The sequence below is a fragment of the Megascapheus bottae genome, chromosome 11 (genome assembly GCF_031878675.1).
Source record: "Megascapheus bottae isolate mThoBot1 chromosome 11, mThoBot2.hap1, whole genome shotgun sequence".
Lineage (NCBI taxonomy): Eukaryota > Metazoa > Chordata > Mammalia > Rodentia > Geomyidae > Megascapheus > Megascapheus bottae.
The window spans coordinates 46,017,667-46,043,487 of NC_143519.1; the positions used below are offsets into that span (position 1 = coordinate 46,017,667).

A 25,821-nucleotide genomic window follows, 5' to 3' on the forward strand; every position below is an offset into this window, starting at 1 on the left:
ACCCTCAGCCTAATTTTAATTATGTTCTAAAATCTAAGTGCCAGTGATTCTATGTAGAGATTCCCTTCTTTAATACTTGTTTGTTAAATACATCATTTGAAATATTATGTAAAAATCACTGTTAATAAATTCTTTAATAAAAACAAGCAATCAACAAAAAAGAGTAGTCACAGAAGATACGTAAGGCTCTGACACTAGCAGAAAAATAAATTCACAGATTGTTTCCTCACAGTGTCAAGAACTCTTTGACAACAGGCTCTAGTCTCCATTTCCAACTAGACTTTCCATCATTACCTTCCATGCATCTGAACACCAACCAGACCAGGTTCTGCCCCTGGCTTCTGCTTGTGCTAACTTCTCTCTCCAACATTCACCTCTTCCATCATGCCAGCCTCTTGGAGCACAGCTGCTCTTTCTCCAAGGCATACCTGTAGGCTACCTCCACTGTGCCCTGGGCATGCATGATCTTTCCTCAGTGTCCCTTAGGGGCCTGTCTTTAGATCATCTAGGCTCTTGCTTGTCTCTTCTACCCTTCATGGAGTATTAATTCCATGTGGTAAAAAAAAAATCTTCCTCATAGCTCCCCCTCTGTAACCCAGATTCCCCATCAGTGTGTGTCACATTGAGCTGAAGCCCCTCCATGACTATGAGAAAACTCATGTGACATGTAACAGAGGGAGGCAGGAGCATTTGTTGTGAAGGCCAGTGACTCTGCCTGCTAAACACTGACTAAATAGACATGCCTCTTTGAATACCCCAAGGAGAATCCTTTTGATATTTCATAATTCATACATCAGATGATTCCATCCTATCCAAAGCTAGACCTACTATCTTCAGACCCATTATTTAATTGAAACATTATACCGTAATGCTGGCCTGTAGGCATGGACAAAGGTCAATGAGAAATCAGAGAGAAACAAATTAGTAGGTTGGTATGTGGGAAGAGAAGGGTCGCATTCTGTACTGCAGAAGCAGAGGCCTGAAGAGCTGCAGTAGAAGGCTGTGGAGAGCCCGTGTGAGCAGTGAGGGCACCATGTTAATGGGTGAAACTGCTCGGGCCCCTGCATCCTCAGGACTTGTCTGTGCTCAGCAATTCCCTTTCCTGTATCTAATTTCAGAAAAGGCAGGACACAAAGAGGAATCAGTAGTTTCTAACAGTAGGCGAACAAATGCGAACCTCCAGAGAATCCCTCACCCTACCCACTGTGTCCTGAGGACCCCACATGCTGGGATCCAGCCCCAGGTGAAAGTTACCCTCCTCTTCCTGCCAGTAACACTCCCAAACCTCGTCTACAGGGGAGCCTGCAGCAATGCTGTGGTCGTGCGATACTTGAGGATTGCAGTATTATGAGGAGGGCCTGCCTGCATCTCCCACCTGCCCCAGACTCCTCTTCATTGCTTCTGTCCTTGGAGAATAATACTGGTAGAGCTTTATTGTTGAGACATTGCTGCAAGTTTCCGCTGATTGACAGTATTTTCATGGGGCATTGAACAGCAAATCTCCTGACTAATGAGATCTGCCTTCTCCCCTCACAGGCACAGAGAGTGCACAGGAAGTTCAGCAAACCCAACAGAGCACACCACTCCTATGAGAAGAAGCCTCATTCTACCCCTTTACCTCCTACTGCACCCTGCCATGTGCCAGGCATCAGCCAGCCGACCCCATTCCCAGTGCCCAGCCAGAGGAGTTTGCCTCCTGGTCACCAGCAAGAATGTGCCAGACTAGCCAGCAGTGCCCCTGGCCAACCCTGGTCTTTCCAGAGAAGCAAGTCCTTGTTTTGTTTGCCCACCCAAGGCCCCTACCCAGCCTCTTCAGCTGAACCACAGTGGTTTTCAAACGTCGATGCCCCAAGGCACAGGGCCTCAGAGGCGAAGCCCGGTCACATCTTCTCCATTGATGACTTAGAGGGAGCCCAGGAGACAGATGTGGACACAGGCCTGCGGCTGTCCTCCTCTGACCTATCTGTAGTCTCAGCCTATTCTGCCCCAAGTACATTTTGCAGCTCGGTGGAAACATCTCTTCCTTCTGAGAGATACAGCAGCCACAGGCCAGCACACAAGGGTCCCAGAGAAGAAAGACCTCTGCCTGCAGCCAGTGGGATGACCCCAGAATCCTCATGGGCTCCCCTCCCCTTCTTCACTAAAGGGTCTCCCAGTTCCTCAGAAACAGCCGTCACTGCTCCTCCAGCTCCCAGTGCCTCATTGCTCAGAGAACCATCCACACAGCTCCCTTCTGAGGCCTCCCAAACCACAAGGGCTGACCAAGCTATACCAGCGCCCCCAACACAGACTGACATGGAGGAGTTCTACATCTGATCATGGCTTACCTTCCAAACACATACTCAGACTCACAGACTCAGGAACCCCAGTGTTCTCAGCCTGGATCCCCAGGTCTGTCTGGAACATGTGAATCCATTTCCCGGGGCTTATTAGCACAGATGTTCTGCCACACATTCTTAGCTGAGACACAGGGACATGGTGGGAAAAGACTGACATTTCTATGCAAATAAATTCTCCACAAACTTAAGTCCTAAAATATCTTTTGAATATTCCATTATACAATTAAATGCTTTGTATGATTATTTGAGATGAAAAGAAAACCCCATGAGCCAGAGCTGATTTGGCAAATTTTTTCATGCTGTGAAAGTGAAACAATTAAAGCCAAAATGTTGAATGTGGGAGGGGAGAGTGAGCGACTTACAGAAGCTATCTCTGCACAATGAAAAAATGTACAGTTTATTGGATTCCCCCCCATAGATTTACATTACTGCAGGATAATGGCCCCAGAAATTTGCAAGTCTTGTTTAGAGCAGACAAGCAGCCTAAGATGGCTGTCAACTTACATTAGACTACAGAATGCCTTCCTTTGAACCCCTGCAGCATATGAAATCTGGATTTGGACCAAAGTGGCTAATAGACTTTGAAGAACTAAGCAAGGGTCACAGATGCCTGGTGCATTTAAATTATGATTTCAGTTCTCGAGCCTAGATTTGCAAATATTGTTTAACAGCACATTCACTGTCCTGAACGATGGACTATGGAGATCAGTCCACTATCTGAGCTGATTTGCATCCCCCAGGAAGACACGTCCTTTGGAGATAAAGTATAATAGAATGTGAAGCATAATGGCTAGACCGGATGCTTGAGACTCTTCCACTTTGAAAAGCACAATCCAAGGGCTGGATCCGTTGCTCTGTAAATGACAGGAATCACATTTTATACTTCTTTTTTCAAGAAATGCACATGGATCTCCTGTGTTCTTCACTTTTTAAGTAACTTGGAATAGTCCAGGTGGCGTCTTTTTGATTGCACAGATGAGCAAGTGTCTCCCCTACCCCAAAGTGGGAGGCCAACCCAAAATACTCTTTCTGAGCAAACACTGGTACCCTGCTGGCCTCCATGAGGACACAGGAGCCTTAATTAAAGCTGGTGCTCTAACCCAACATTGGCTTTTCCTGTCTGTTGCCTATTCTTCCACCCTGTGAATGTCATTTAAATCTCCCAGGAAGGATGTGTTTACAACTGCAACGTCAGCAATGCCAAGGGTCAGCATCAGGAACAATGCCAAGTTACCCTGATGCTGTTTAAACGTAGCAGAAAAGCAACATGGACCTGCATTGTTCATTTCCCAGCCTGGTACTCCTTGCTTGAATTACTTATGGCCCACTTTTCTTCTCTGGAAATGTTCACGCCAGCTGTCACATGGCCTCTAGGCTGCTGTTACCAGTCATCAGACTTGAGCTGTAACCTAAGGTCTGCCGCCCTGGTAGCAAGAGCTTTAGATCCTGCCTCAAATACCCTGGTCTTCCCAGAACTTGGAATTGTAATTTTCTGCTCCAGTTTAAATAAATGAAAGAATATGGTCTCTTCTAAATTCTAGGCCATGCATGAGCAAACGAGCTTTTCCTGAAAAGGGCTAGATAATAAACATTTTAAACTTTGTCAGTAATACTTTTATTTTTGTCAGTCTCTGCTTTTATTGTGGCATGGCAAATAAAATGTAAATGAATGGGAGTGGCTGAGTTGCAATAAAACTTAATTCACAAGTGGTAGACCAGATTTGGCCTAAGAAGTGGTTGGCCAGCCCAGTAGCTGTACTACTGTGTCAGACTCTAGCCACAACAAAAATTGAAGTTCTGGGGCCAGGAGCATGGCCTACTGGTGGAGTGCCTGCCTAGCATGCTCAAAGCCCTAGGTTCGATTCCTCAGTACTATAGACACAGAAAAAGCTAGAAGTGGTGCTGTGGCTCAAGTGGTAGAGCACTAACCTTGAGAAAGCCAAGAATAGTGCCCAGGCCCTGAGTTCAAGCCCCAGGGCTGGAAAAAAAAAATGGAAGTTCTGCTCCCACTTCTGCTATGCTGTGTAATAATACCAAGAAAACTCCTGGGCCAAGCCAATGACAGACCCTTGTGGTGATCAGACTGGAAAGGAGGTGCTTTTTCCAGAGCTGATTCCTACAAACCACCAGCAGCCCACCTCCTCCCTAGAAATGTGACTCAAAGTCAAAGTTGGTGGTAAAAAGCAGCGTGTTAACGTTAAAAGGGAAAAGTAAGAATTCAGAGGTGATGACATAGAGTCTGGAGAACAGGGAAGCAAAAGCAAGCATATGTAGCAAAAGTCAGTGAGGCAAAATGAGTAGATCAAGTGCCAAGTGTTGCCTCCCGTCTTCCTCCTTAATGACACTCCTATTTTAGTATATTTGCATGTCTCATTAGGATTGTCCATTGGGGACAGGCAATGATGAGCCTTTTGTAACCTGAGAGGGCTGACACATGGTAGAACAAATGGGGTTTTACTTGAGCCCCAAGCTATTAAAGCCAGTAGAAACGAGGTGGAGGTGACATATTCACAGTGGCATACTGGATTGCATCATCTAGGGTGTCTCAGAGACCAGATATTTACTTTTAGCAGGAAGACCCTGGGCCACATGGCTGATGTCTTCAGCACCCCAAGAAATCAGAAGAACAAGTATTTTCCTGACCCATACTTCCTGTAGTGGACTTCTCTGATCTGTCAGTCCTCCATTAGTAAACTCAGAATTCTATGAGCTTAAGAGCAAGTACAACAACCATGGAGAGCTGGGCATGACAGTGGGAAAGGGAAAGGAGAAAGAGGACTGAGAGAGAGATACTCAACGTAATGAAAGCCACCAAGTGCTGTTTGAAAAGGGGAAGTTGAAGACAGGTGAGCAATGGAATATAGCAAAGGGAGTGAATTTGTCCAATATGCACTGTGCACATGTATGGAAATGTAACACCCGCAGCTGTACCTTAACTCAAAACAAAAGTATTTTTTTAATACGAAGAGAATATATCTTCCCCAGAACTTAACCAAGCTTTCAAGAGTCCCATTTGGTTCTGTATATTCATAAGAGAAATAAAGTCTCTTTTAATCAGAAAAAGAGAGAGAGGGAGAAAGAAAGCAAAAGGAAGGAAGGAGAGAAAGAACCAACTGGGCATGTCACTCAGTGGTAGAATGCCTGCTGTCACCACACACCAACTCTTGGGTTTGATCCCAGCAAAAGAGAGAGCAAGAGAGAACCTCAATTTTTACTTTAGAGGATGACAACTAGTGCCCAAAGATGTGCCACAATTAGGAACAATATATGCCTGGCAGGCAATAGTCACTAGAACATTGGGTGACAATGTTCCTATCATGACTGGTGACCTCCTCCCCATCCATTTAGGACAAAGTTCTCAGCTCCAGGTATCTGGAGTCCCTTTGGGCCCTGTTCCATGGTAGAGGCCTTGTCCATTGCGAACACTATTGATCTTGAGTGTGCGAAAAATCACACATGCCCCTTTAATTCAGCTCTACCATTCTCTAGATTCAAACCACCCCAAATGTGTATGGCACTATCCTAGAAATGGCCGCTGCATAGAAACACTTCCAGGCCACATTGGGTCCCTGAAGATAGCTATGATGAGAAGGCTTTGGCGCCACCTGGTGGCTCCTGTGTCCAGGAGGGTCCATAACAGCAGCCCTTTTCCATAGAAAGATTCCATTTGACTTCCTTTTATTATCCCAAGTTTCATTTTGTTTATTTCTAAAGAGCATTGAGACAGCTTAAATTTCAGTGAGATAAAATAATGTGAACAGAAATAGAAAAGTCCGATTAGAGAATAAGATGGAGTTAAATGCTGTGGTTGAATGTCCTAGAAGCCAGAGGGAAAAGGGAAAGATGATTAGTTTTGTGGATCTCATTCAGGACCAAAGAAACATATGTCATTGTGATTTAAGTTGCCCAATGCTGTTTTTCAAAAACAAAATGCTGATTTCTAAAAGTAGCTTCTCATCAGGGGAGACTCATTAGGGATTTTTCTCTGCAGAGTTACTATTTTAGTCCAACTTGATGGCTTTTCAACTTGGAGTGTAGAAAGGAGAACGTCTAGTGGTCCGGGTACCCACTTGAAGTCCTGTGGGCATACTCCCCAAACTGCCACACACCACCCTGTGGGGAGAGGAGGTGGTACTGGCTTTCCACATTCTGCAGCTGCGAGGCCAACTTTAATTTTCATATCTCCCCCACTGAGAGGAGGCTTTGGCCTCAGCCTCCCCACCCTCCAATGACATGCCTGAAAAGAGATAGGTATTCCAGCGTCAGAAACTCTTCCTTAGCCAAGGGCAGCTACTCGAGGGGCTGGGATCTGGGGATCATGGTTTGAAGCCAGCTGGGGCAGAAAAGTCTGAGATTCTTTTCTCCAATAAACTACTCAGAAAAGACTGGAAGTGATGGTGGGGCTCAAGTGGGAGAGCACTAGCTTTGAGCACAAAGAGGCTCAGAGACAGTACAAAGGCCCTGGGTTCAAGTACCAGAATTGGGGGGAGAGGGGGAGGAAGAAGAGGAGAGGAGGAGGGGGAAACTTTTCCTCTTCCTTCATTAATTTGAATAGATTTGCATGTTGACCTTCATGCCATACTCAGCCAGTGGTTATTGTGTCCCAACGCGCATCAGGCAGTGAGCTAGGTATTGAAAGGGCCAGGCATACCTACTTTGAGGAATTACTCTCCTTCTGCCATCATTGTTATTTACTATTTATCCATCCATTTCAGGATCTTTCTGGTAGAACAAATGGAATTTACTTCAGAGCCACACCCTCAAATTTTGCCTCCAAATAGAGCTGCTTCCCAGTTCTGACTCTCCCACTCACATTGTGGCTGAATTATTTCATTTCTATGGGCCATGACTTCAGCATCTATAACATATGGACAGAAGTCCTGTGCAAAAGACCCAAGACTGCCTATCAGTGCTTCATAAATGTTGGTGATCTTTTCTTTCTTTTCGGATGTTCCATTCTTTCCCTAGAGAATAGCTAGATCCTCTGTCCAACAAGTGCCAGATTCCTGTGAGGAGACAGCTAAGTTACATCAACGCCCTCCCACCTCCTCTCTACCATCTCCAGATAGAATTCCCCCACCAGGACATATATGCTTATCACTTCACTGTCCATTAGCCTCCCACACCTCTGGTTTTCTCTTCCATTTCCAGCTACCAACCACAAAGTTAGTCCCTGAGATGTATTACCGTTCTAAACCTCTTTCTTGCAAACCTTCCATTCAAAGCTTCCTTTCCTCTTGCTTCCTGACCCATCAATTCACCATTCTGTGAAACGTGCTTCAATGCTGGTCTATCCTAGAGCCCAGAGTTGTCCATTTCTTTGTTGCCATCTGTAATAACCTGAGACATTTGCCCCCTCTGGCCTTCTGCGAGGCTGCCCCCAGCCCAAACCCTCCCAGAGGTTGTTCTGTTTCCATCCCATCACTTCCAGGAATTCCTGTCCTGAGTTACTCCCATCCTTGTGCTATCTGGCCAGCTTTTATCCACCTCTTATTTCTGGCTTCAATGATCCAGACCTATCCTGACTTCCCAGATGCTTCCAAATCCTTTGATTGCTCTAATCTCAAAAATAAACCATGCTTATTGCAGCACTATTCTCCATAGCTACGGTGTGGAATCAACCCAGATACCTCTCAATGGACGAATGAATCAAGAAAAGGTGGTATCTATGCAATTTTACCTATTCATTAGACAAAATAATATTGTACTATTGGTAAAGAAATGGGAAGTCCTAGGAAAAAATGATATTAAGTGAAGTCAGGCCCAGAGAGACAAGGAATGCATGTTCTCCCTTATATATGAAAGCTACATTTAGTTTAGAAATTTGTAAGTAAATATGTTGGGTAATATGTAACTTTATACAAATATATTAACTGAAATACAGTGGATTCAAGGGAGATCTCAAATAGTGTAATTCCTCATAAAGGTAAAAATCAAATTTTGGCAAAGTAAGAAACCAGAAAGCAGATAATTGAAAGGAGTGGGGTGGGGTCAAGGGAAAAGGGATGGCCAAATAAAGAGGAGAAAAATCAAATGTTGAATCATATATATCCTACGAAATTAAGAAGAGCAAGGGAGGGGTTTGAGAGGGATGACCAAGAATGTTGAAAATGGTGGCCCTGATGACGCTGCATTGCATTTATAAATTTGTTGGTTATGCCAACTTCCATGCACAACTACTTACAGATAATACAAATACAATAAAAGCTTAACAGATGTTTCCAAATGTGAACCTTGTTCCCCAATCAGCCAGAACTAGAATTGTCCATTCCCTCTTCAGGCTCCCTTCTTATACATAAATCTGAATTGAATGAGCCAATTATCAAGGCAGGTCTGGCCCAGGCTTTTATCTTTGGCAGTGTTGACAAGATGGAACTGACCTGGGCAACAAGCGTTTCCTAGTTCTGCTCCAACATTTGTGTTCCACTTGCTACAAAAATGGGCCTCCTCTACCTAGGACAAGCTGGCTCACCTGTGCCGCGACCTCTGGACTGTTCCTTGGCTCTGAAACTCAGTGGCTTTGTGGATCTGAGTCCATCCTCTGAGCTGTTTCTGTGGATCTGTGGGGGATCTGCTGGCTTCTGCGTTTACTTTCAGAGCTCACAGCTCTACTTTGGCTTCTCAAGTCTGTTTGCTCTGTCCAGCCTTGCCCTGGCTGGACACCCAGGCACCTGGTTGAGACTGCGAGTAAGCTTCCCAGGGAACTGCTGATGACGTTGTTCTAGGTCTACCCCCGCCTTTGCGCTCAGACTTGATAAACACTAGTGCCTTCATCTGGGTGCCTTTCCTTGAGGCCTGTGTAACCTTGTCAGGTGTATTTCTGAAAGCCTTGGCTTCCTCATTTGCAGCAGAAAGTCTACATAGGGTGCCAGAATGTTCAACCATCAAGATCGATAGTATCCAAAGACCGAGGCCTTCTTAGGGTTGTTGTAAAGAATAAACGACATCAAGAAGCAAGGCCAGACACAAGGAGGCATCATGTCTACCTTTCAAATTAGCAAATGTTTTAAAAATAACACCCAGTTTATTGCTATTTTGTGACTTTTTTTCTGCCAGTCATGGGACTTGAACTCAGGGCCTGAGCACTGTCCTTGGACTTTTCTCAAGGCTAGAGCTCTACCACTTGAGACACAGCACCACTTCCAGCTTTTTTTCTAAGTATGTGGTACCGAGGAATTGAACCCGGGTCTTCATGCATGCTAGGCAAGAACTTTATCACTAGGCCAAACTCCCGGCCGTGTCTTTTTTATATAATTATTTTTATTGTGATTAATAGAAGGGTTACATTATATTCACCAGATAGAAGGTGCATAACTTCACAAACATTGATACCCTTTCTCATGACATGGCCCCCATTTCCCTCCCACCCTCCCCCCGCTTATCTTGATTTCCCCCTTCCCTATCCAATTTCAAATAACCAATTAAGCACATATAAAATATATCAGATAACAAGGTGAAAAATTGTAACAATATAAGATAACCAAGGGATGGCAACAGAGATAAGCGATAACATAGTACATTAAGGACAACAGTCACTCATTATATGGCTTTTGTTTCCTTATCCCAGAGATCCTTACATTTAGTGTCATACTATTTGGCCTAATGTCTCTTGATTTTGTTCTACTGTAAACATCTGCTAGGAGAGCCCAAGGTTTCTACTGATTAAGACAAATGAGGGAGACTGTTGGGCCTATATTCCTTTGAGTCTGGCTTACTTCACTTAATATGATTTTTTCTAAGTCTTTCCATTTCCTTACAAATAAGGCAATGTCATTCTTTCTGACAGCAGCATAGAATTCCATTATGTATAAATACCACATCTTGTTGATCCATTCATCAACTGAGGGGCATCTGGGTTGGTTCCATATCTTTGCTATGGTAAATAGTGCTGCAGTGAACATTGTTGTGCTAGTGGATTTAGTATGCCCTTGTTTCTGGACGATTGGGTAAATGCCAAATAGTGGAATTGCTGGGTCATAGGGAAGCTCTATGTTCAGTCTTTTGAGGAACTGCCATACTGCTTTCCATAGTGGTTGAATGAGTTTGCACTCCCACCAACAGTGTAGTAGTGATCCCTCCTGGCCACATCCCCTCCAGCATCTGTTGTTTTTAGTTTTCTTGATCCTGGCTATTCTAACTGGAGTGAGGTGGAATCTTAGAGTTATTTTGATTTGCATTTCTTTTATGACCAGAGATGTCGAGCATTTCTTCATGTGTCTATAGACCATTTTTGTTTCTTCTTCAGAAAAGACTTTCTGTAAGTCTTTGGCCCATCTTTTAATGTGACTTTTTTTTTTATTCGACTGGGATCTCAATTCAAAAACTTTTGCTTACTAAGTAAGTGCCTTATCACTGAGCCACATCTCTAACTCTTTTTTTTGAACATGAAAATAAATCTTTATTTTCAGTTATTACCCACTAATAAAGGATCGCAGTTTAGCTGTTAACACAAAGTTAACGAGGAGACAAATTCACATCCATCAGATACAACTAATGCATCAACTATTTCAAGTTTAAGCTGCCTTCAAGCTTGCAGCAAATGTTACTATGAGTTCTCTGGTGACAATGGCTGACAGCTAATACAACTTGTGTTTTAATAGATAATTTCTAAAATATTCTTGGATATCAAGGGGTTTGTAATGAAACCTTAAGAGAAACCAGAGTGTCTTCTCTTTTTTGTGTTGATTGTGCATGTGTGTTCATGCCCACACTACTCCTGGGACTTGAACTCGTGACCTGAGTGCTGTGTATCAACTTTTTGTACAAGGCTAGCATTCAACCACTTGAGCCACATCTCCACGTCCAGTTTGTTGGTATTTAATTAAAGATAACATTCTCATAGAGAGGCCAGGAGTGTGGCCTAGTGCTAGAGTGCTTGCCTAGCCTTCATGAAGCCCTGCCCAGACTGGCTTTAAACCATGATTCTCAGACCTCAGCCTCTTGAGTAGCTAAGATTAGAGCATGAGCTGGGCCTGGGCCCAGGTATGCTGATTCTTTTTGTAAAACAATCTCACTGACTACTCAGGCATGTATCTGGATCTTGATCTTCCAATTTTTGCTTCCTGTAATAGTTAAGATGACAGGCATTGGCCACCATGCCAAGATTCTTAAAATTTTGAAGACATTTTCCTCTGGTCTGGAATCAAATCTATTTTGTTTTGTTTTTTAAATAGTAACCTTAAACATGCTGTTACCATTTGGGCACTGGTGGTTCATCCTGTAATCCTAGCTACTCAGCAGGCTAGAAATCTAAGGATCACCTTTTGAAGTCAGCCTAGCCAGGAAAGTCTGTGAGAGTCTTCAAAAAACTACCCCGAAAAACCGGAAGTGGAGCTATGGCTCAAGTGGTAGAGTGCTAGCCTTGAACAAAAGAAGCTCAGGGACAGCACCAGGTTCTGAGTTCAAACTCTGGACCAGCAAAAAATAAAATGTTGATGTCTCATTATAGGACAGGATAAATGTTACTGAAGTACTTAATATGTAAGTGTAAAAATAAAATAATAAAATTATAAAAAGTAGAAGGATAAGAATAATAGAATGATTTAATCAAAGTACATTATGTGCATGTGTGGAAATATCACAATGAAATCCCTTTGTACAATTAATATACTGTAATAAAGTAAAAAAAATCAAACCTTATTTTTAGATATTAGTAGATCAATTAGACAGAGTGTCATCTTTCGGATCTCTGAATTCATATGTATCCAAAAGAAATAATCATTTTTCCATTTGGCAATTTTGTCTTACCTCCCTTACTTTTCAAGATTTGATTAGTAGATTAGCTCACCATTGATTAGTGAAAGGAAAATGCTTATGCCTCATCATTTTATTTCTAGAGCTCTGTGCCAAAGAAATTGTCCAAAGTAGAGCCAAAACCTGCTGCATGTGTTTGTCACAGTACCATCTATCATAACAGACGGCTGCGGACCCTCCTGACCGCGTAGTGCACACAGGGATTATTTGTGTGTGGCTCAATCTCTGCAGTCCCTAATGGTGGACTTTTTGTGAAAGGCACCATTGTCACATTCCCAGGTCAAAAGCCCCTGGCCCTGATCAGCAGCCCATTTCATGATACTCAGTCCAGGTGTCCCAGAGGGTCTCCAGGAAGAAATTGTGTGGAGGGAGGAAAACATATGAGGGCATTGCTGGTATCTGCAGTTACCTAACATGGTGTTGTGACTCAAGTGGTAGAGAACTAGCCTTGAGCAAAAAGAGCTCAGGGACAGCACAGGGGCCCTGAACTCAAGCCTCAAAAAAAAGGATATTGTAGTTACCTTAGCAGCTATTTTCTTGGTCAGGCTCCATCCTATATGCCTTTTACTCTTCTAGTCTAAAAAGCCCTGACTTTCTTCTCATTTACTTGTATTGTGGAGGTGATGTACAGAGGTATTACAGTGACAAAGGTCAGGGAATGAGTACATTGCTTTTGAACAATGTCACCTCTTCTGTCCAGTTCACTGTTTGTCCCACCATTTCTGGGCTCCCCCCTTACTCTCTACAAAACAGATAAACTTACATACAAAAACAAAAGGTACAAAAAACAAAAACAGCAACAAAGGGTTGTAGATTTATAGATACACTCTAATTACTACAAATGAGGGAAACCATGTACCCTATGTTTCTTCGGATCTGGCCTACTTTGCTTATAATCCATCAGTAAGGCATTTTTTTTCTCCCTATCTCTCTATCTTTTCTCCAGCCCCCAAATACACATTTTCTATTATTTCCAAAAACTAATGGAAATTCTTGTTTTTTTCCAGACCTACCATTCCTGTCTTTCTGAGTCACTCTACTTATAACCCACGTATGGATCCAGAACATCTGATTTGGACCAAGAGTAAGATAAAATTGTCATTTTGGTCTCTGAAACATTTCTTGCCTTTGCTATTAATTGGAGCCAAACATGAAGCACACTTGCTCCCAGAACCTTTTCCCAACCTACAATTTACACAGGCTCCCCTGTGTGCACAGAGCTATTTTAAACTTTTCACCTGCAATACTCATGGAGAAAAAAAATCATCTCACAAATTAAACGGATTCCAGTCCAGCTGGCTCCAATCCCCAAGTTTGGAAAGGCTCATTGAAATGGGTCAAATGTACTTTTCTCTTTAATGTTTGCCAGGTAAGAATTATAACATTTCTAGATAGGGCTGGGAGTTCAAATATTTGATGTATGCCTTTGCCTCGGAGTAGAACTCATTTCCACTGTCACTTTCAACCTATTTCCTCAGGTTGGCCTTCTGTATGTCTAAAGCTATATGTATGACATAAAACACCATATGGAAATCTTCCTGGCTGTGGGATGAGGCCAAGTGCCAAGACTCTCTCCCACAGCAGTAGCAGCTACCTGAAGCTTCATTCCTCAAACTCTGACAGTCTGTGGTCTTGCATTTCACCATCTCCTTGCAATGGCTATGCAGGGACTTGGCTTTTTCCTCCCAAATCAAATGAAAAAAAAAATCAACAGTCTCTCCAATACTAGGCTTCCTGGGAAGAATGGTGGAAAACCCACAAAGGGAAGGAAGGAAGGTCAAGAGACAAAGGAGGAGCTAGCCATCTGCATGGCTAGGGTGAACAGCTGCCACTCTGGGATCAGTGCTGAGACTAGTTCTCTCAGTGACCACCTTCTCAGAGAATGGTGAGACATCAGAAGGACTGGCAGGCTACCTGAATGCCCATAATGTTTATACTCCATGCAACAAGACAAATGCTATGGGAGCCCAAGATTTAATCATAGCCCAGTGGAAAGAAGTTGAATTGGAAAGGGAATGGGAAGGTGACCATCTGAGCTCTGGGCCATGTCATTGCCTTGCTTAAAGTTCTTCAATGGCTTCTCATTGCCCTTGGACTAAAATGCTGTCTGTGCGATCTGGCCCTCCATGGATCCAACCTCCTCTCTTAGCATCTCAGCTTTGCTCTCTGGGTCTCCTCCCCACCCCTCGCCCCCACTCCCTTCAATTTAACCAACACTAGATTTTTGCACAGAAAGCTACCTCTGCCAATGCCGTCCCTTTCCTGCATTTTGTTCCTACATCTTTTTCTTTTGTCTCAGTTTAACCACCATTCTTTCTGGAAAGTCTTCCTTAACCATTTGTCTATATCTTTCCATCTACCGAGCAATGGCACTCCCACCCCATTCCTTTCCTTTCATCATCCATTTTCCCCTGCAGGTTTTTTTTTTTTCCTTTGTGATATTGAGTACAATTTATAAGTGTATATGTTATTTTTGAATCTGATACCCTGGATATATAATCTCTGAGACAGAGGAATTTTGATGAAACTAGGAAAAGTGCAAAACTCGAAGGGGTGATGCTGGGTTTAGATCTTCCTTTGTTTAAAAAAAAAAGATCTCCAGTGACTGAAAAACAGACTCTACATGATCATAAATAGATATAAATAGATACTGAGCAAACCTGCTTTGGATGTTAACCTTCTGGGTCATAAAAGGACTGCAGAGGACTCTGGAGGCTATGGGGTGAAAGTAAATGCAAAAAGCAATAGGAGGTTGGAGCCGGGAGTTTGGCCTAGTGGTAGAATGCTTGCCTAGCATGCACGAATACCCGGGTTCGATTCCTCAGTACCACATACTTAGAAAAAAAGCCAGAAGTGGTGCTGAGGCTCAAGTGGTAGAGCTCTATCCTTGAGAAAGCCCAAGGACAGTGCTCAGGCCCTGAGTTCAAGCCCCAGGACTGGCCCCCCAAAAAGTAAAGAAAATACATCTGTCTCCACTCCTCACTTCAGTGCCCTTGCAGTAAATGCTGCATGGGGTACCTCAGCATTCCTAGGTAGTGTTAATCCCAGGCAGTACTTCCAGCACCAATTAAGTACTTTTCATCCTCTTAGCTATAAAGAAGACACTTATATCTTCAAAGAAAGAATGAAAGAAGGAAGGAAGGAAGGAAGGAAGGAAGGAAGGAAGGAAGGAAAGAAAGAAAGAAAGAAAGAAAGAAAGAAAGAAAGAAAGAAAGAACCTTTGCTGTAAATAAGGACAGTCAGATGTGGAAAGAAATGAGAAAGCAGCCAAGATCGGACAATATATAAAAGTCAGACTTGTGACATTTCAGCTAGGTCAAAGTGTACTTAAGTTCTCAAAACAAAATTAATATTAAGTACACTATTTGGGAACTTGTATGACTCACTTGGAATTAGGGAGAGGTGAAAATTTGCAAGGACAAAGTAGAAGAGCAGAAGGTGAGTCTATCAAACAAACAAACAAGGCAATGAGACACATGCAGACAAAGGAGGTGCGTCTGGTCTCTGCATGGAGAACATTTGCACAGGTCCAAGAGCATCACATGCTGGGTGCCGGTGGATCACACCTGTAAGCCTAACTACTCAGGAGGCTGAGATCTGAGGATCAAGGTTCAAAGCCAGCCTGGGCAGGAAACTCTGTGAGACTCTTATGTCCAACTAATCATAGAAAAAAAACAGAAGTGGCACTGTGGCTCAAGTGATAGAATGCTAGCCTTAAGCAAAAGATGGATAGTGCCCAGGCCTAAAGTGCCATGACAAAGAAAGAAAGAAAGAAAGAAAGAAAGAAAGAAAGAAAGAAAGAAAGAAAGAAAGAAAGAAAGAAAGAAAGAAAGAGAAAGAAAGAAAAGGGAAAGAAAGAAAGAAAAGGGAAAGAAAGAAAGAGAAGGAAAGAAAGAAAGACATCTCCACCGTTTGCCAAACTTCTCCTTAGCTAAGGGAAATCAATTGGATTTAAATATATTTAATTTTAAATAATCAACATGGGGTCTTCAAAGCTACTGCCTGCATGTCTGGATTTGTGTCTGTTCACATAATTATACTGTCTGTCAGTCCCTCTAGGCAAATGTAGAGATAGCACCACAGCACCATTCTGTTGAATTGCAAAGGTCTTCCATTGCACTTGACAGTTCATTCTCCTATCACATCTCTCCAGCAAAGCATTATAAATCAGCATCTTTCAAACAGCTGAACCAGAAATAACCCAAAGATATATGCACCAAATGCAGGGAGAGGCCAGGATGAGATATAAACACTCCGGAAAAATGTCTGATGAAGGAACAAAGAGATATGAGTGACTAGAGGTTGTTCTTCTATTATATGGAAGAAAATTAGGCAGGGGAGAAAGGTTCCATTGTGAAGTCATATATGAGACTAATGTTTATATTTTCTATTCCTCAACTACCCTCTTTAGGACCCATTGCATCAGTCCAATTAGATCCAGAGAGGAAGCCAATGTACTGGACATTGACTTCTCCTGTCTACTGGAGAGACAGCACTTAATCTCACAGCTGACTTCCGAAAGATTCCAGTGGAATGGAATCTTGGAATGATCCATGGAACAGGACAGGGAACTTTGAACTCCAGCCATTTCCAGCTCTTCATTTTTTCATCTTGAGGGTCAAAGAGGGGGTAGATACACTGGACATCTACTCTTTCCTTCACTGAGTGACAAGGACACGCCCAGCACTGTGCTAAATGCTTTACTATCATTCTTTTAGAGCAGTCTATGCATAAACCCACCATTATCAACACCCTCCTCCAGAGTGGCATTTGTTCCAGTCAATGAACCTACCTCACTACCTCATTAGCACCCAGAATCCATGGTTCATCCCAGGGTTCACCCTTGGTGGTACATCAGTGTGTGATGGCATGTTCACCCCTGTAATGTACTCCTCCTGTCTATCCCTCCCTCCTCCAGCCCCTCCCAACCACAGTCTCCTTACTTTTGTCTTTTCCAGAATGCCATATTGTAATCATGAAGGATATAGCCTTTCCAGATCAGGTTTATTCACTTAATAATAAGCACTTAAGATTCCTTCATATCTTTTTTTATGACTCCACAGCTCATTTCTTTTTAGTGCGGAATAATATTCTATTGTCTTTTTATCTCTTTGAAGGACCTGGATGTTTCCAAGTTTTGAGAAGTATGAAGAAAGGGGCTGGAAATGTGGCTTAGTGGTAGAGTGCTTGCCTAGCATGGATGAAGCCCTGGTCCAATTCCTCAGCACCACATAAACAGAAAAAGGCAGAAGTAGTGCTGTGGCTCAAGTGGTAGAGCACTAGCCTTGAGCACAGACAGGGAAGGTGCCCAGGCCCTGAGCTCAAGCCTCATGACTGGCAAAAAGAAAAAAGGAAGGAAGGAAGGAAGCAAGGAAAGAAGGAAGAGAGGGAGGAAGGGAGGGAGAGAGGGAATATGAATGTCTATGTGTAGGTTTTGGCTTGCATGGGTAGTTTTGCTTCATTTGGTAAATACTTAGGAGATGACTGCTAGATCACGGTGGATTACATTTACACTTTGCCTATTGCTCTCCTGCCTGCCTGTACCTCAGGGTAATACCCAGAAGAGAAGGAAGGCCCTTTGCTACCTGTGGCAAAGACTGTCTGTGCTAAGGAAAGAGGACCAGGAAGCCAAGAGTCCCTTGAAGAGCCACATCAGTCCTGGACTGCTAGCATCAGTCTTTTTAATCACATGAAAACCATCTCTTTCTGGATGAGCCATTGTGGGCACCTTTCTGTTTCAGTCAAACAGTTCCAACTATTGTAGACAGCTCCATGACTTGAGATCATTTGGAACTGGCACATGTGGGCTTGGGTCCTAAGTACTGTCATCCTAGGGACAGTTGTACAGGTCCCTTTTCAATATTTATTCTTGATTTAAGTTCCACCTACATCTTAAAATCTTTTACCTTTTTGAGAATACCTCCTCCCAAAGGAAAGCTGGAATCAAAAAGGCAATCCTCACTGGCAATGCTGGTGGCAGGGAAGAAAAGGGCTGACCCCCTCCTTCCTCATTAAATACCCAGCTGGGAATGTGAAAACACCATCTGCATTTTGGTACCTGCTGGGCAGAAGATGTGCATTCTGAGCACAGAGAGAATCCATTTGCTTTTATGAGAGTGGTTTTTTTTTTCCCCTTCCTGTGAAAGTCCTATTATAAAAACAATTAGTCTCATTGAAGGATTCTGTTCTGCAAAAGAACTAATTCTCTGCACAGCTGCTCATCCTTAGAAACAGCCCAAGTACCAGAGGGAGGGTGAGCCCAGTGCTTCTGCAGAATCTGCTTCCAGAGCCAGAACCAGCTGGGCCAAGACTGAAGCTGGCCTTACCCCTGCACCTCCATTGGCCATCCGACCTACATTCACAGCCAGGCAGTGACAAGAGACACCCCACACTCACCCCCACGGAACCCGGAGACAGGATCTGGCAGTACTGTTCTGTGGTCAAGAGGTTGCAATGCCATAAATCAAAAAGGAGAAGAAGAGCTAAAAGTCAACTGGATTGTGTTGGGGGAAGGGAGAAATTCAGATCCTCAAACCCTATTCAGCACACCTCTACCACAGGGGCTCTTTTCTACATCCTTAATTTTGTGGCATGTCTCTACAAAATAGTTAGCATGTCCTGTTGTAAAGGAACTCAGTTTCAAGAAACAGAGAAGCTACATTTTGAGAAGTAGAATTGGGAGTCGTTATTAGAAATCGGGCAATTGCAAGTAGACTCTTCTCATAAAGACCCGAAGCCCCTTGAATACACTTAACACTATCAGAAAATAGCCATGAGGCAAGAAAACAGAAAAACTGCATTTTGAGAGGTCAAATCAGGAATCTCACTCCTGATGAGAGTGCTAAAGGACCAGGGAACCATACATAACCTTCAAAACAACATCTCTCTCCCATGACCAACTTCCTTCCAGAGACCATACCTCCTACTGTTTCTAGACCCTCCCCTCCTTGTGCCACCACTTGGGAACTAAATGTTCTACACATGAGGCTATGGAAAACATTTTATAACATCTCTGTTTCTATCTTCAGAACCTCTCCCATATTTTCATATACACAGCACTATTATCTTCTCCAATAATAAAGGATTTTTAATTTTATTTTTGTCAGTCGTGGGGCTTGAACTCAGGGTCAGGGCTTTATCCCTGAGCATTCTTGCTCAAGACTAATATTCTACCACTTCGAGTCATGGCTACCAGTTTTCTGGTAGTTAATGGGAGATAAGAGTTGTGCAGATATACCATACCAGCACAGCTGCTTACACCTGTAATCCTAGCTATTTAGGAGGCTGAGATCTGAGGATCATGGTTCAAAGCCAGCCTAGGCACTAAAGTCTGAGAGTCTCTTATCTCCAGTTAATCTCTAGAAAACCCAAAGTGGCACTATGGCTCCAGGGGTAGGGTGGTAGCTGTTAGGGTCCGTGATCAAAGGAACGAGTCTGACACAAAAGCGGAATTTAGAAGTTAAGTTAAACAGAGTTTTATTCCACGCCTAGCATCGAGAATCATACTGACCGGTCAGGGCCGCCTCTAAGATGTGAGTGAGAGCAACGCCGCCTGATCTTACAGGCTACTTTTATAGGCCCCAGCCATGTGGTTGGGCTGGCCATATACAGGTGGCCAATGGAATTCAGCATGGTTGATTGATGACTGGGGCAACCACTGACACCTTTGCTGTTTGAACTGACCTATCATTTCGGTGGGCTTCTGGCGCACTGCTCTGATGACAAAGGAAGGGGAGGGAATTCCCTGGCAGGCCAAGGGGGGTGGGGTGGGGAGGAATTCTGGTAACTCCACCTGGTTTAGCTGCTCTTGTAATCTGAGCTGTTATCAGAGATTCTGCAGTCCCTGCCTCAGGTCAAGTCCTTTGTCATAAAGATGGGAAATGCTTCGAGTGGATGGATTTTGGGAAGTCAAGAAAAGGGTCCCTTCAGTAGCCTTGAGCTGAAGAGCTCAAGGACAGTGCCCAGGCCCAGAGTTCAAGCCATGACCAACAGAAGGAAAAAAAAAAGAGTTGTGCAGACTTTTCTGCCTGGGCTGACTTTGAAACATGATTCTCAGATCTCAGTCTCCTGAGTTGTTAGGATTACAGGCATGAGCCACTAGCAACCAGCTTAGTTTTAATACTTTAATAACCTGCTATACTACCTTAAAGAACTGACCAAGAAGTCCCATCTATAGGTGTATAAAATGGGGTAAATGAAAAGGGGTAGAAGACAGATCCACCACTTTCAACACAGTTTGCAAGGCTGCTCCAATATTTGTCTTTTCCCAGGTGGAGGGAACAACGAAAGAAGTAAGCTAGGACAAACCTCTTTAACTACAAACTTTAAGTAGAAGGATATACCTATTCACATCCTATTGACCTAAATGAGTCACATGACTATACATAGCTGCAAGGGAGGCTGGGAACTGTAGCTTGGAACTAGAGGACACCTGCTTAGCTAAAACTCAAATAACTCTATAACTAAAAGGAAGAAAGCAAAAATGGATATGGGAAATATTTTGTTTAAAAACTAACCGTAAGGGGCCGGGAGTTTGGCCTAGTGGTAGAGTGCTTGCCTAGCATGCACAAAGACCCGGGTTCGATTCCTCAGTACCACATACATAGAAAAAAAGCTGGAAGTGGTGCTGAGGCTCAAGTGGTAGAGCTCTAACCTTGAGAAAGTCCAAGGACAGTGCTCAGGCCCTGAGCTCAAGCCCAGGACTGGCAAAAAAATAAATAAAAAATAACCGTAAGTATAATTTAAGGTGTGTCTTGAACTAGAGCATCATATCAACTTTTCTTAAGTCAGTTCATTGAAGAGTAAAGCAGAAAATATGTAGCTCCAAGCAGTATATTTTTAAAACACTTCTTGCTTTGTTTCTTCATTACCACTGATTCCATGACACACAGATTGAATTGGCTTTGGAATATAGGGCAGGTGTCAAAAAGAAACAGCTCAATTGCAGAGTCAGGCAAACCCATTAAGGGAAGCTGAAGAATGAGAATAGATCTGACATATGATGGTATTCTCAATCTCTATCAAGCCATAATGACATAAAAGAGAAATTGCTGAGAAACGCTATAACTTAGCACACAGGAAGATTGAGCTACCATAATATGTAATTGGCTTCAGAAATGGTGTCTGTGGGTGTGAGACTGGAGTGGGCATAGGCCTCTAGCAGACTTTCTGACTCATCCAGCACTCACTGGTCTGGAGTTAATGGACATTTACCTTGAAAAATATAAAACAAAAGGGGGGGAGGGTAAAAAATCTTAGGCAAGAAATCAGGGCAGAAAAATGACAGTTTTAGAAGGAGGTTTTCTTAAACTTCTATGCTCCCAGCTAGAAGAAAGCATCAGCACCTCCAGAGACAACTTAGGAAGAGCCCATGAGGTGGCTTGCAATGGTGGAACCAAGTCATCCTTCCCAATTCCCAATCAGTGAGCCTCAGTGAAAACTATGAGTCTGCTGGTGTCCAAATTTTTAAGTAAAGGATTTAATTTCACAGAGGAAGCAACCCTGCTGCTTTTAAGCCCAATTTAATATTTATTTACCCCCAAAGGAGCAGAGGTACCAAGTAGTTTCCTCTCCTTGAGTGGATACATTTGTTAGTGTTTTGTAAATGATAAATCATCATGCAGATGAGATTGAAATGTAGACACACATCCCACATGCTTATTAATATGCATTAATACTCCCCAGGAGCACCAATCAGTTTCTTCCACTTGAGTGGCTTCTATGAGGTATTACATTATGATGTAAATACTTTGTAAATAGAGTCCAATATACATAGAGCAAGCAGGACTGTTTTGTTCCTTTTCTTTTTTTTTTTCTTTTCTTTTATTGTTGGGATAATGTGTAGAGGGGTTACAGTTACATTCATTAGGTAGTGGGTGCATTACTTCTCACACATTGATACCCCTTCTCATGTTTTGGTCCCCCTTTGCCCCGCTTCACCCCTTGGGGCTTGAGCTCAGGGTCTAGGCACTGTCCCTGAGCCTCTCTGTCTCAAGTGTATAGCTCTAACACTAGAGCTACAGCAGTACTTTCAGCTTTTTCTGTTCTTGTGGTACTGAGGAATTGAACTCAGGGCTTCATTTATGCTAGGCAAGCACTCTACCACAAAGCCACATTCCCAGTCCTGGGGCTTGAACTCAGGGCCTGAGCACTATTTTGGGGTTTTCTCAAAACTAGAACTCTACCACTTGAGCCACAGCACCACTTCCAACTTTTTCTATGTATGTGGTACTGAGGAATCGAACCCAGGTCTCACCACTAAGCTAAACTCCCAGCCCCTGTTTTGTTCCTTTTCTTAAAAAAAATATTTTTAATTAAGAAAAGCAGACTAAGTGCTGGTGGCTCATGTCTATAATCCTCCTAACTATTCAGGAGGCTGAGATCTGAGGATCATGATTCAAAATTCAGCCCAGGAAGGAAAGTTTGTAAAACTCTTTATCATCAATTAACTACCAAAAAGCCAGAAGTAGAGATAATGGCTTTAGTCGTCAAACACTAGTATTGAGTGAAAAAAGCTCAAGGACACTGACCAAACACTGAGTTCAAGTCCCACTTCTAGCAGCCGGGGGAGAACAGGCAGCATATCTTACGTCAGATCTCTGCTTAAAGATTCTATGTAGGGGCCGGGAGTTTGGCCTAGTGGTTAAAGTGCTTGCCTAGCATGCATGAAGACCCGGGTTCGATTCCTCGGTACCACATACATAGAAAAAAGCTGGAAGTGGTGCTGAGGCTCAAGTGGTAGAGCTCTAGCTTTGAGAAAGTCCAAGGACAGTGCTTAGGCCCTGAGCTCAAGCCCAGGACTGGCAAAAAAAAAAAAAAAAAAAAAAAAAAAAAAAAAAAGATTCTATGTAAAGGCCATCAAAAGAAACAACACCACCAATGGAACCCGACATCCACAATTCAATGACTCTGGTCATGGTGGAAATGAGGCCTTGCATCATTTCTGTAAATAAGGATCTCAACCCAAGGAGCTGTGGTTTGCTCCTTTTTGTTCTTGGACAAGCAAAAGGAAAGGAGAGCATAGTTTCCCTTCTCTGTATAGTAAGGCCACGTAAGTCCCCCTCCTGAAACACACATATACCATTCAAATGAACAATTAATAAAGAACTTAGCATCTTGTGGACTCCTGGAGATCCTTGGAAAATAGAACGATATAAGACAAGCAAGATCAACTGTTATTGCTTCTTCTCACATATAACCCAGGGACTCTTTTGTCAACATGGTGAACTAAAAGAAAAAGAGAAGGAAAGAAAGTTTAGAAGAAAAGTAATAGCTGGGAATTTGGTCTAGTGGTAAGAGTGCTTGCCTAGCATGCACGAAGACCTGGGTTCGATTCCTCGGTACCACATACATAGAAAAAAGCCAGAAGTGGTGCTGTGGCTCAAGTGGTAGAGATCTAGCCTTGAGAAAGCCCAAGGACAGTGTTCAGGCCCTGAGTTCAGTCCTCATGACTGGCAAAAAAAAAAAAAAAGAAAAGAAAAGTAGTAAAGCACACTGTTACCATGCTTTCTCAGAAGTGACAGAAATACTGAGATGGAAAAAGAAGAAAAAACAAGTCACAGCAAACCTTTACAATACAATTACAATTTCAAAAGAAAATCTCCAGCCAGGTGCTAGGAGCTCATGCCCATGATTCTAGCTACTGGAGAAGTTGAGATGAGCAGAGGCCAGCCCAAGAAAATGAGTTAGCAAGATTCATCCTCTAGTAAGAGCTGGTTGTGGTGGTGTCCACTTGCCAGCCAAGCAATAATGGGAAGATTCAAATAGACTGTGGATTTAGGCATGCGCCAAGGCAGGAAGCAAGATTCTATCCAATAAAGACTAGCAACAAAAAGAGCTGGATGTATGTATGGCTCAGTGGTATACCTGCCTAGTGAATGGGAGGCCTTAAGTTCAAAGCCTAGTACCACCACACCCAAAATAAAAATCAACCTCAGCCAACAATCCATTTATGACAAGTAGTATTAAATACAATAAAACTGGAGTGTAACTAAGAACATGAATCTGACATGTGGGCAGATTTTTGGCAAATTTACAAAAGCAAGATATGTTAACCACAAGTTGTTAACATTTTTATTCTATTTAGTTTTTAATTTTCATGTTGTACAAAGTGATTTCACGGTGATATTTCCATATATGCATACAATGTATGTAATATTATATATGGAAGTCACCTCCTCTACCACTTCCTCTCTTCCTCTTCCCTTCTTAAGAATACTTTAACCAATTTTGATGGTCTCTGTGCATCCATGTGTATGATGCACATGGACCATGCTCATCACACCCTGCTCTCTCTTTTTGCCCCCTCCTACTGGTATCCATCACTACTTATGTTTTTCATTTTCAAGGTCTAGAGTCCACATAGAAGAGAAGACATGACACTTGTGTTTCTCAGTCTGACTTATTTCATTTAACACAATGATGACTAGTTCCATCTATTCCTGCAAATGACATAATTTCATTCCTTCTTTAGTTGTGAATATCTACCACATTTTCTTTATTTTGACTCAAATTTCCCTTGATTGCGATGTAAAGTGCACACAACACTGGGGTATCCCACTAAAAGGCAGTTTAGCTGAAGATGCAATTAATTTGGGTTTGGAGGCTAGAAACTCTTTCGAAGCCCCTTCCAGATAAAGTTATGTCTGGTGTCTCAGGGCTACGATTGGCTTCCATAGAAGCTGCTCTCAGCCAGTGCTGGTGGATTCAGCCTCTAGGCAGGGCTGCTGCCCTCTGAAGGCGCCTTTGGAACATAGCACTGCAAAATACTTGCATGGTAGAACAGAAAGGAGATTTGAGATGTTTTGCGGCTAGAATCTACTGTGGGAAAAACCCAATTCCCAAACAAGTGAAAACATGAACAGAGATTTCAGTTCTGTAGAAGAGAAATAAAACTAGAGGCCACAATTTAGATATACCTAAGGCCAACTGATTGTAACAATAAACCACAACTGAAATCTTGATTTCTTTGAAATACTATTTTTTTAAAAAAGCTATAAACATGAAACCTAAGCTCTGTTTCTTTGTTCACTTATATTAAAAAAAAACCAGAGATGGTTACAAAGCAAGTTAATACAGAAACATCAATCATTTTTAAAAGTCACACTTCCCTCTTTCTCCTTTATAAGCTAACTGTTCTAGCCTGTCTGCCAGGGAAAGCTTCTTACCACCCAGATGGAGTTCTGTAGGTCCAACATCTGTCCTTTCAGTAGAACGATAAGCTTCCCATTTTTCCTAACTTGACCTGATTTTCATTTTGACAGTTCTTACAGATGCTGAGTCAAAAATAGAAGCATGTACCTGTCAAAAATATGCTCAGTAATGATATTTAATAATATGATATAATGATATATAATAAATAATATTGTTATGTGTATAGCTCCTGGAGTTGAGAGCCTTATTTATAGAAATGATGCAAGGCCTCATTTCTACCAGGACCAGAGTCATTGAATTGTGGATATCGGGTTGCATTGGTGGTGTTGGTGCTTTTGAGGGCCTTTATATAGAATCTTTAAGCAGAGATCTGGTGTAAGATATGCTGCCTGTTCTCCCCCGGCTGCTAGAAGTGACTTGAACTCAGTGTTTGGTCAGTGTCCTTGAGCTTTTTTCACTCAATACTAGTGTTCTATAACTTGAGCTATTATCTTTACTTCTGAAATACTGCATACACATATCATGCGTGATTCTTTTCTAATGCGAATTACTAAACTGGCATTTATAAGCATTCCCG

The 25,821-nt window shown here is 42.7% G+C and overlaps 1 protein-coding gene and 1 long non-coding RNA gene across 4 annotated transcripts in view; one reads left to right on the plus strand and one right to left on the minus strand.

Annotated features, from left to right (window-relative positions):
* Nucleotides 1-16,584, plus strand: part of Fam124a (family with sequence similarity 124 member A) — a 57,331-nt gene extending 40,747 nt beyond the window's left edge. Inside the window, exons 4-5 of one of the 3 annotated variants that reach the window (XR_016537117.1) lie at nucleotides 13,100-13,461; nucleotides 16,504-16,584. Coding sequence is in view for 2 of the 3 variants with exons in the window: in XM_090342193.1 (XP_090198319.1) it covers nucleotides 1,537-2,316 (780 nt within the window). In the remaining variant the exon portion in view is untranslated. Of the gene's footprint in view, nucleotides 1-1,536; nucleotides 3,942-13,099; nucleotides 13,486-16,503 lie in introns of those variants that run through there. The other 2 variants (XM_090342194.1, XM_090342193.1) reach the window with 2 other exon arrangements.
* The window catches only part of LOC150057009 (uncharacterized), a 71,896-nt gene that overhangs the window by 26,661 nt on the left and 19,414 nt on the right, over nucleotides 1-25,821 (minus strand). The window lies entirely within an intron of this gene.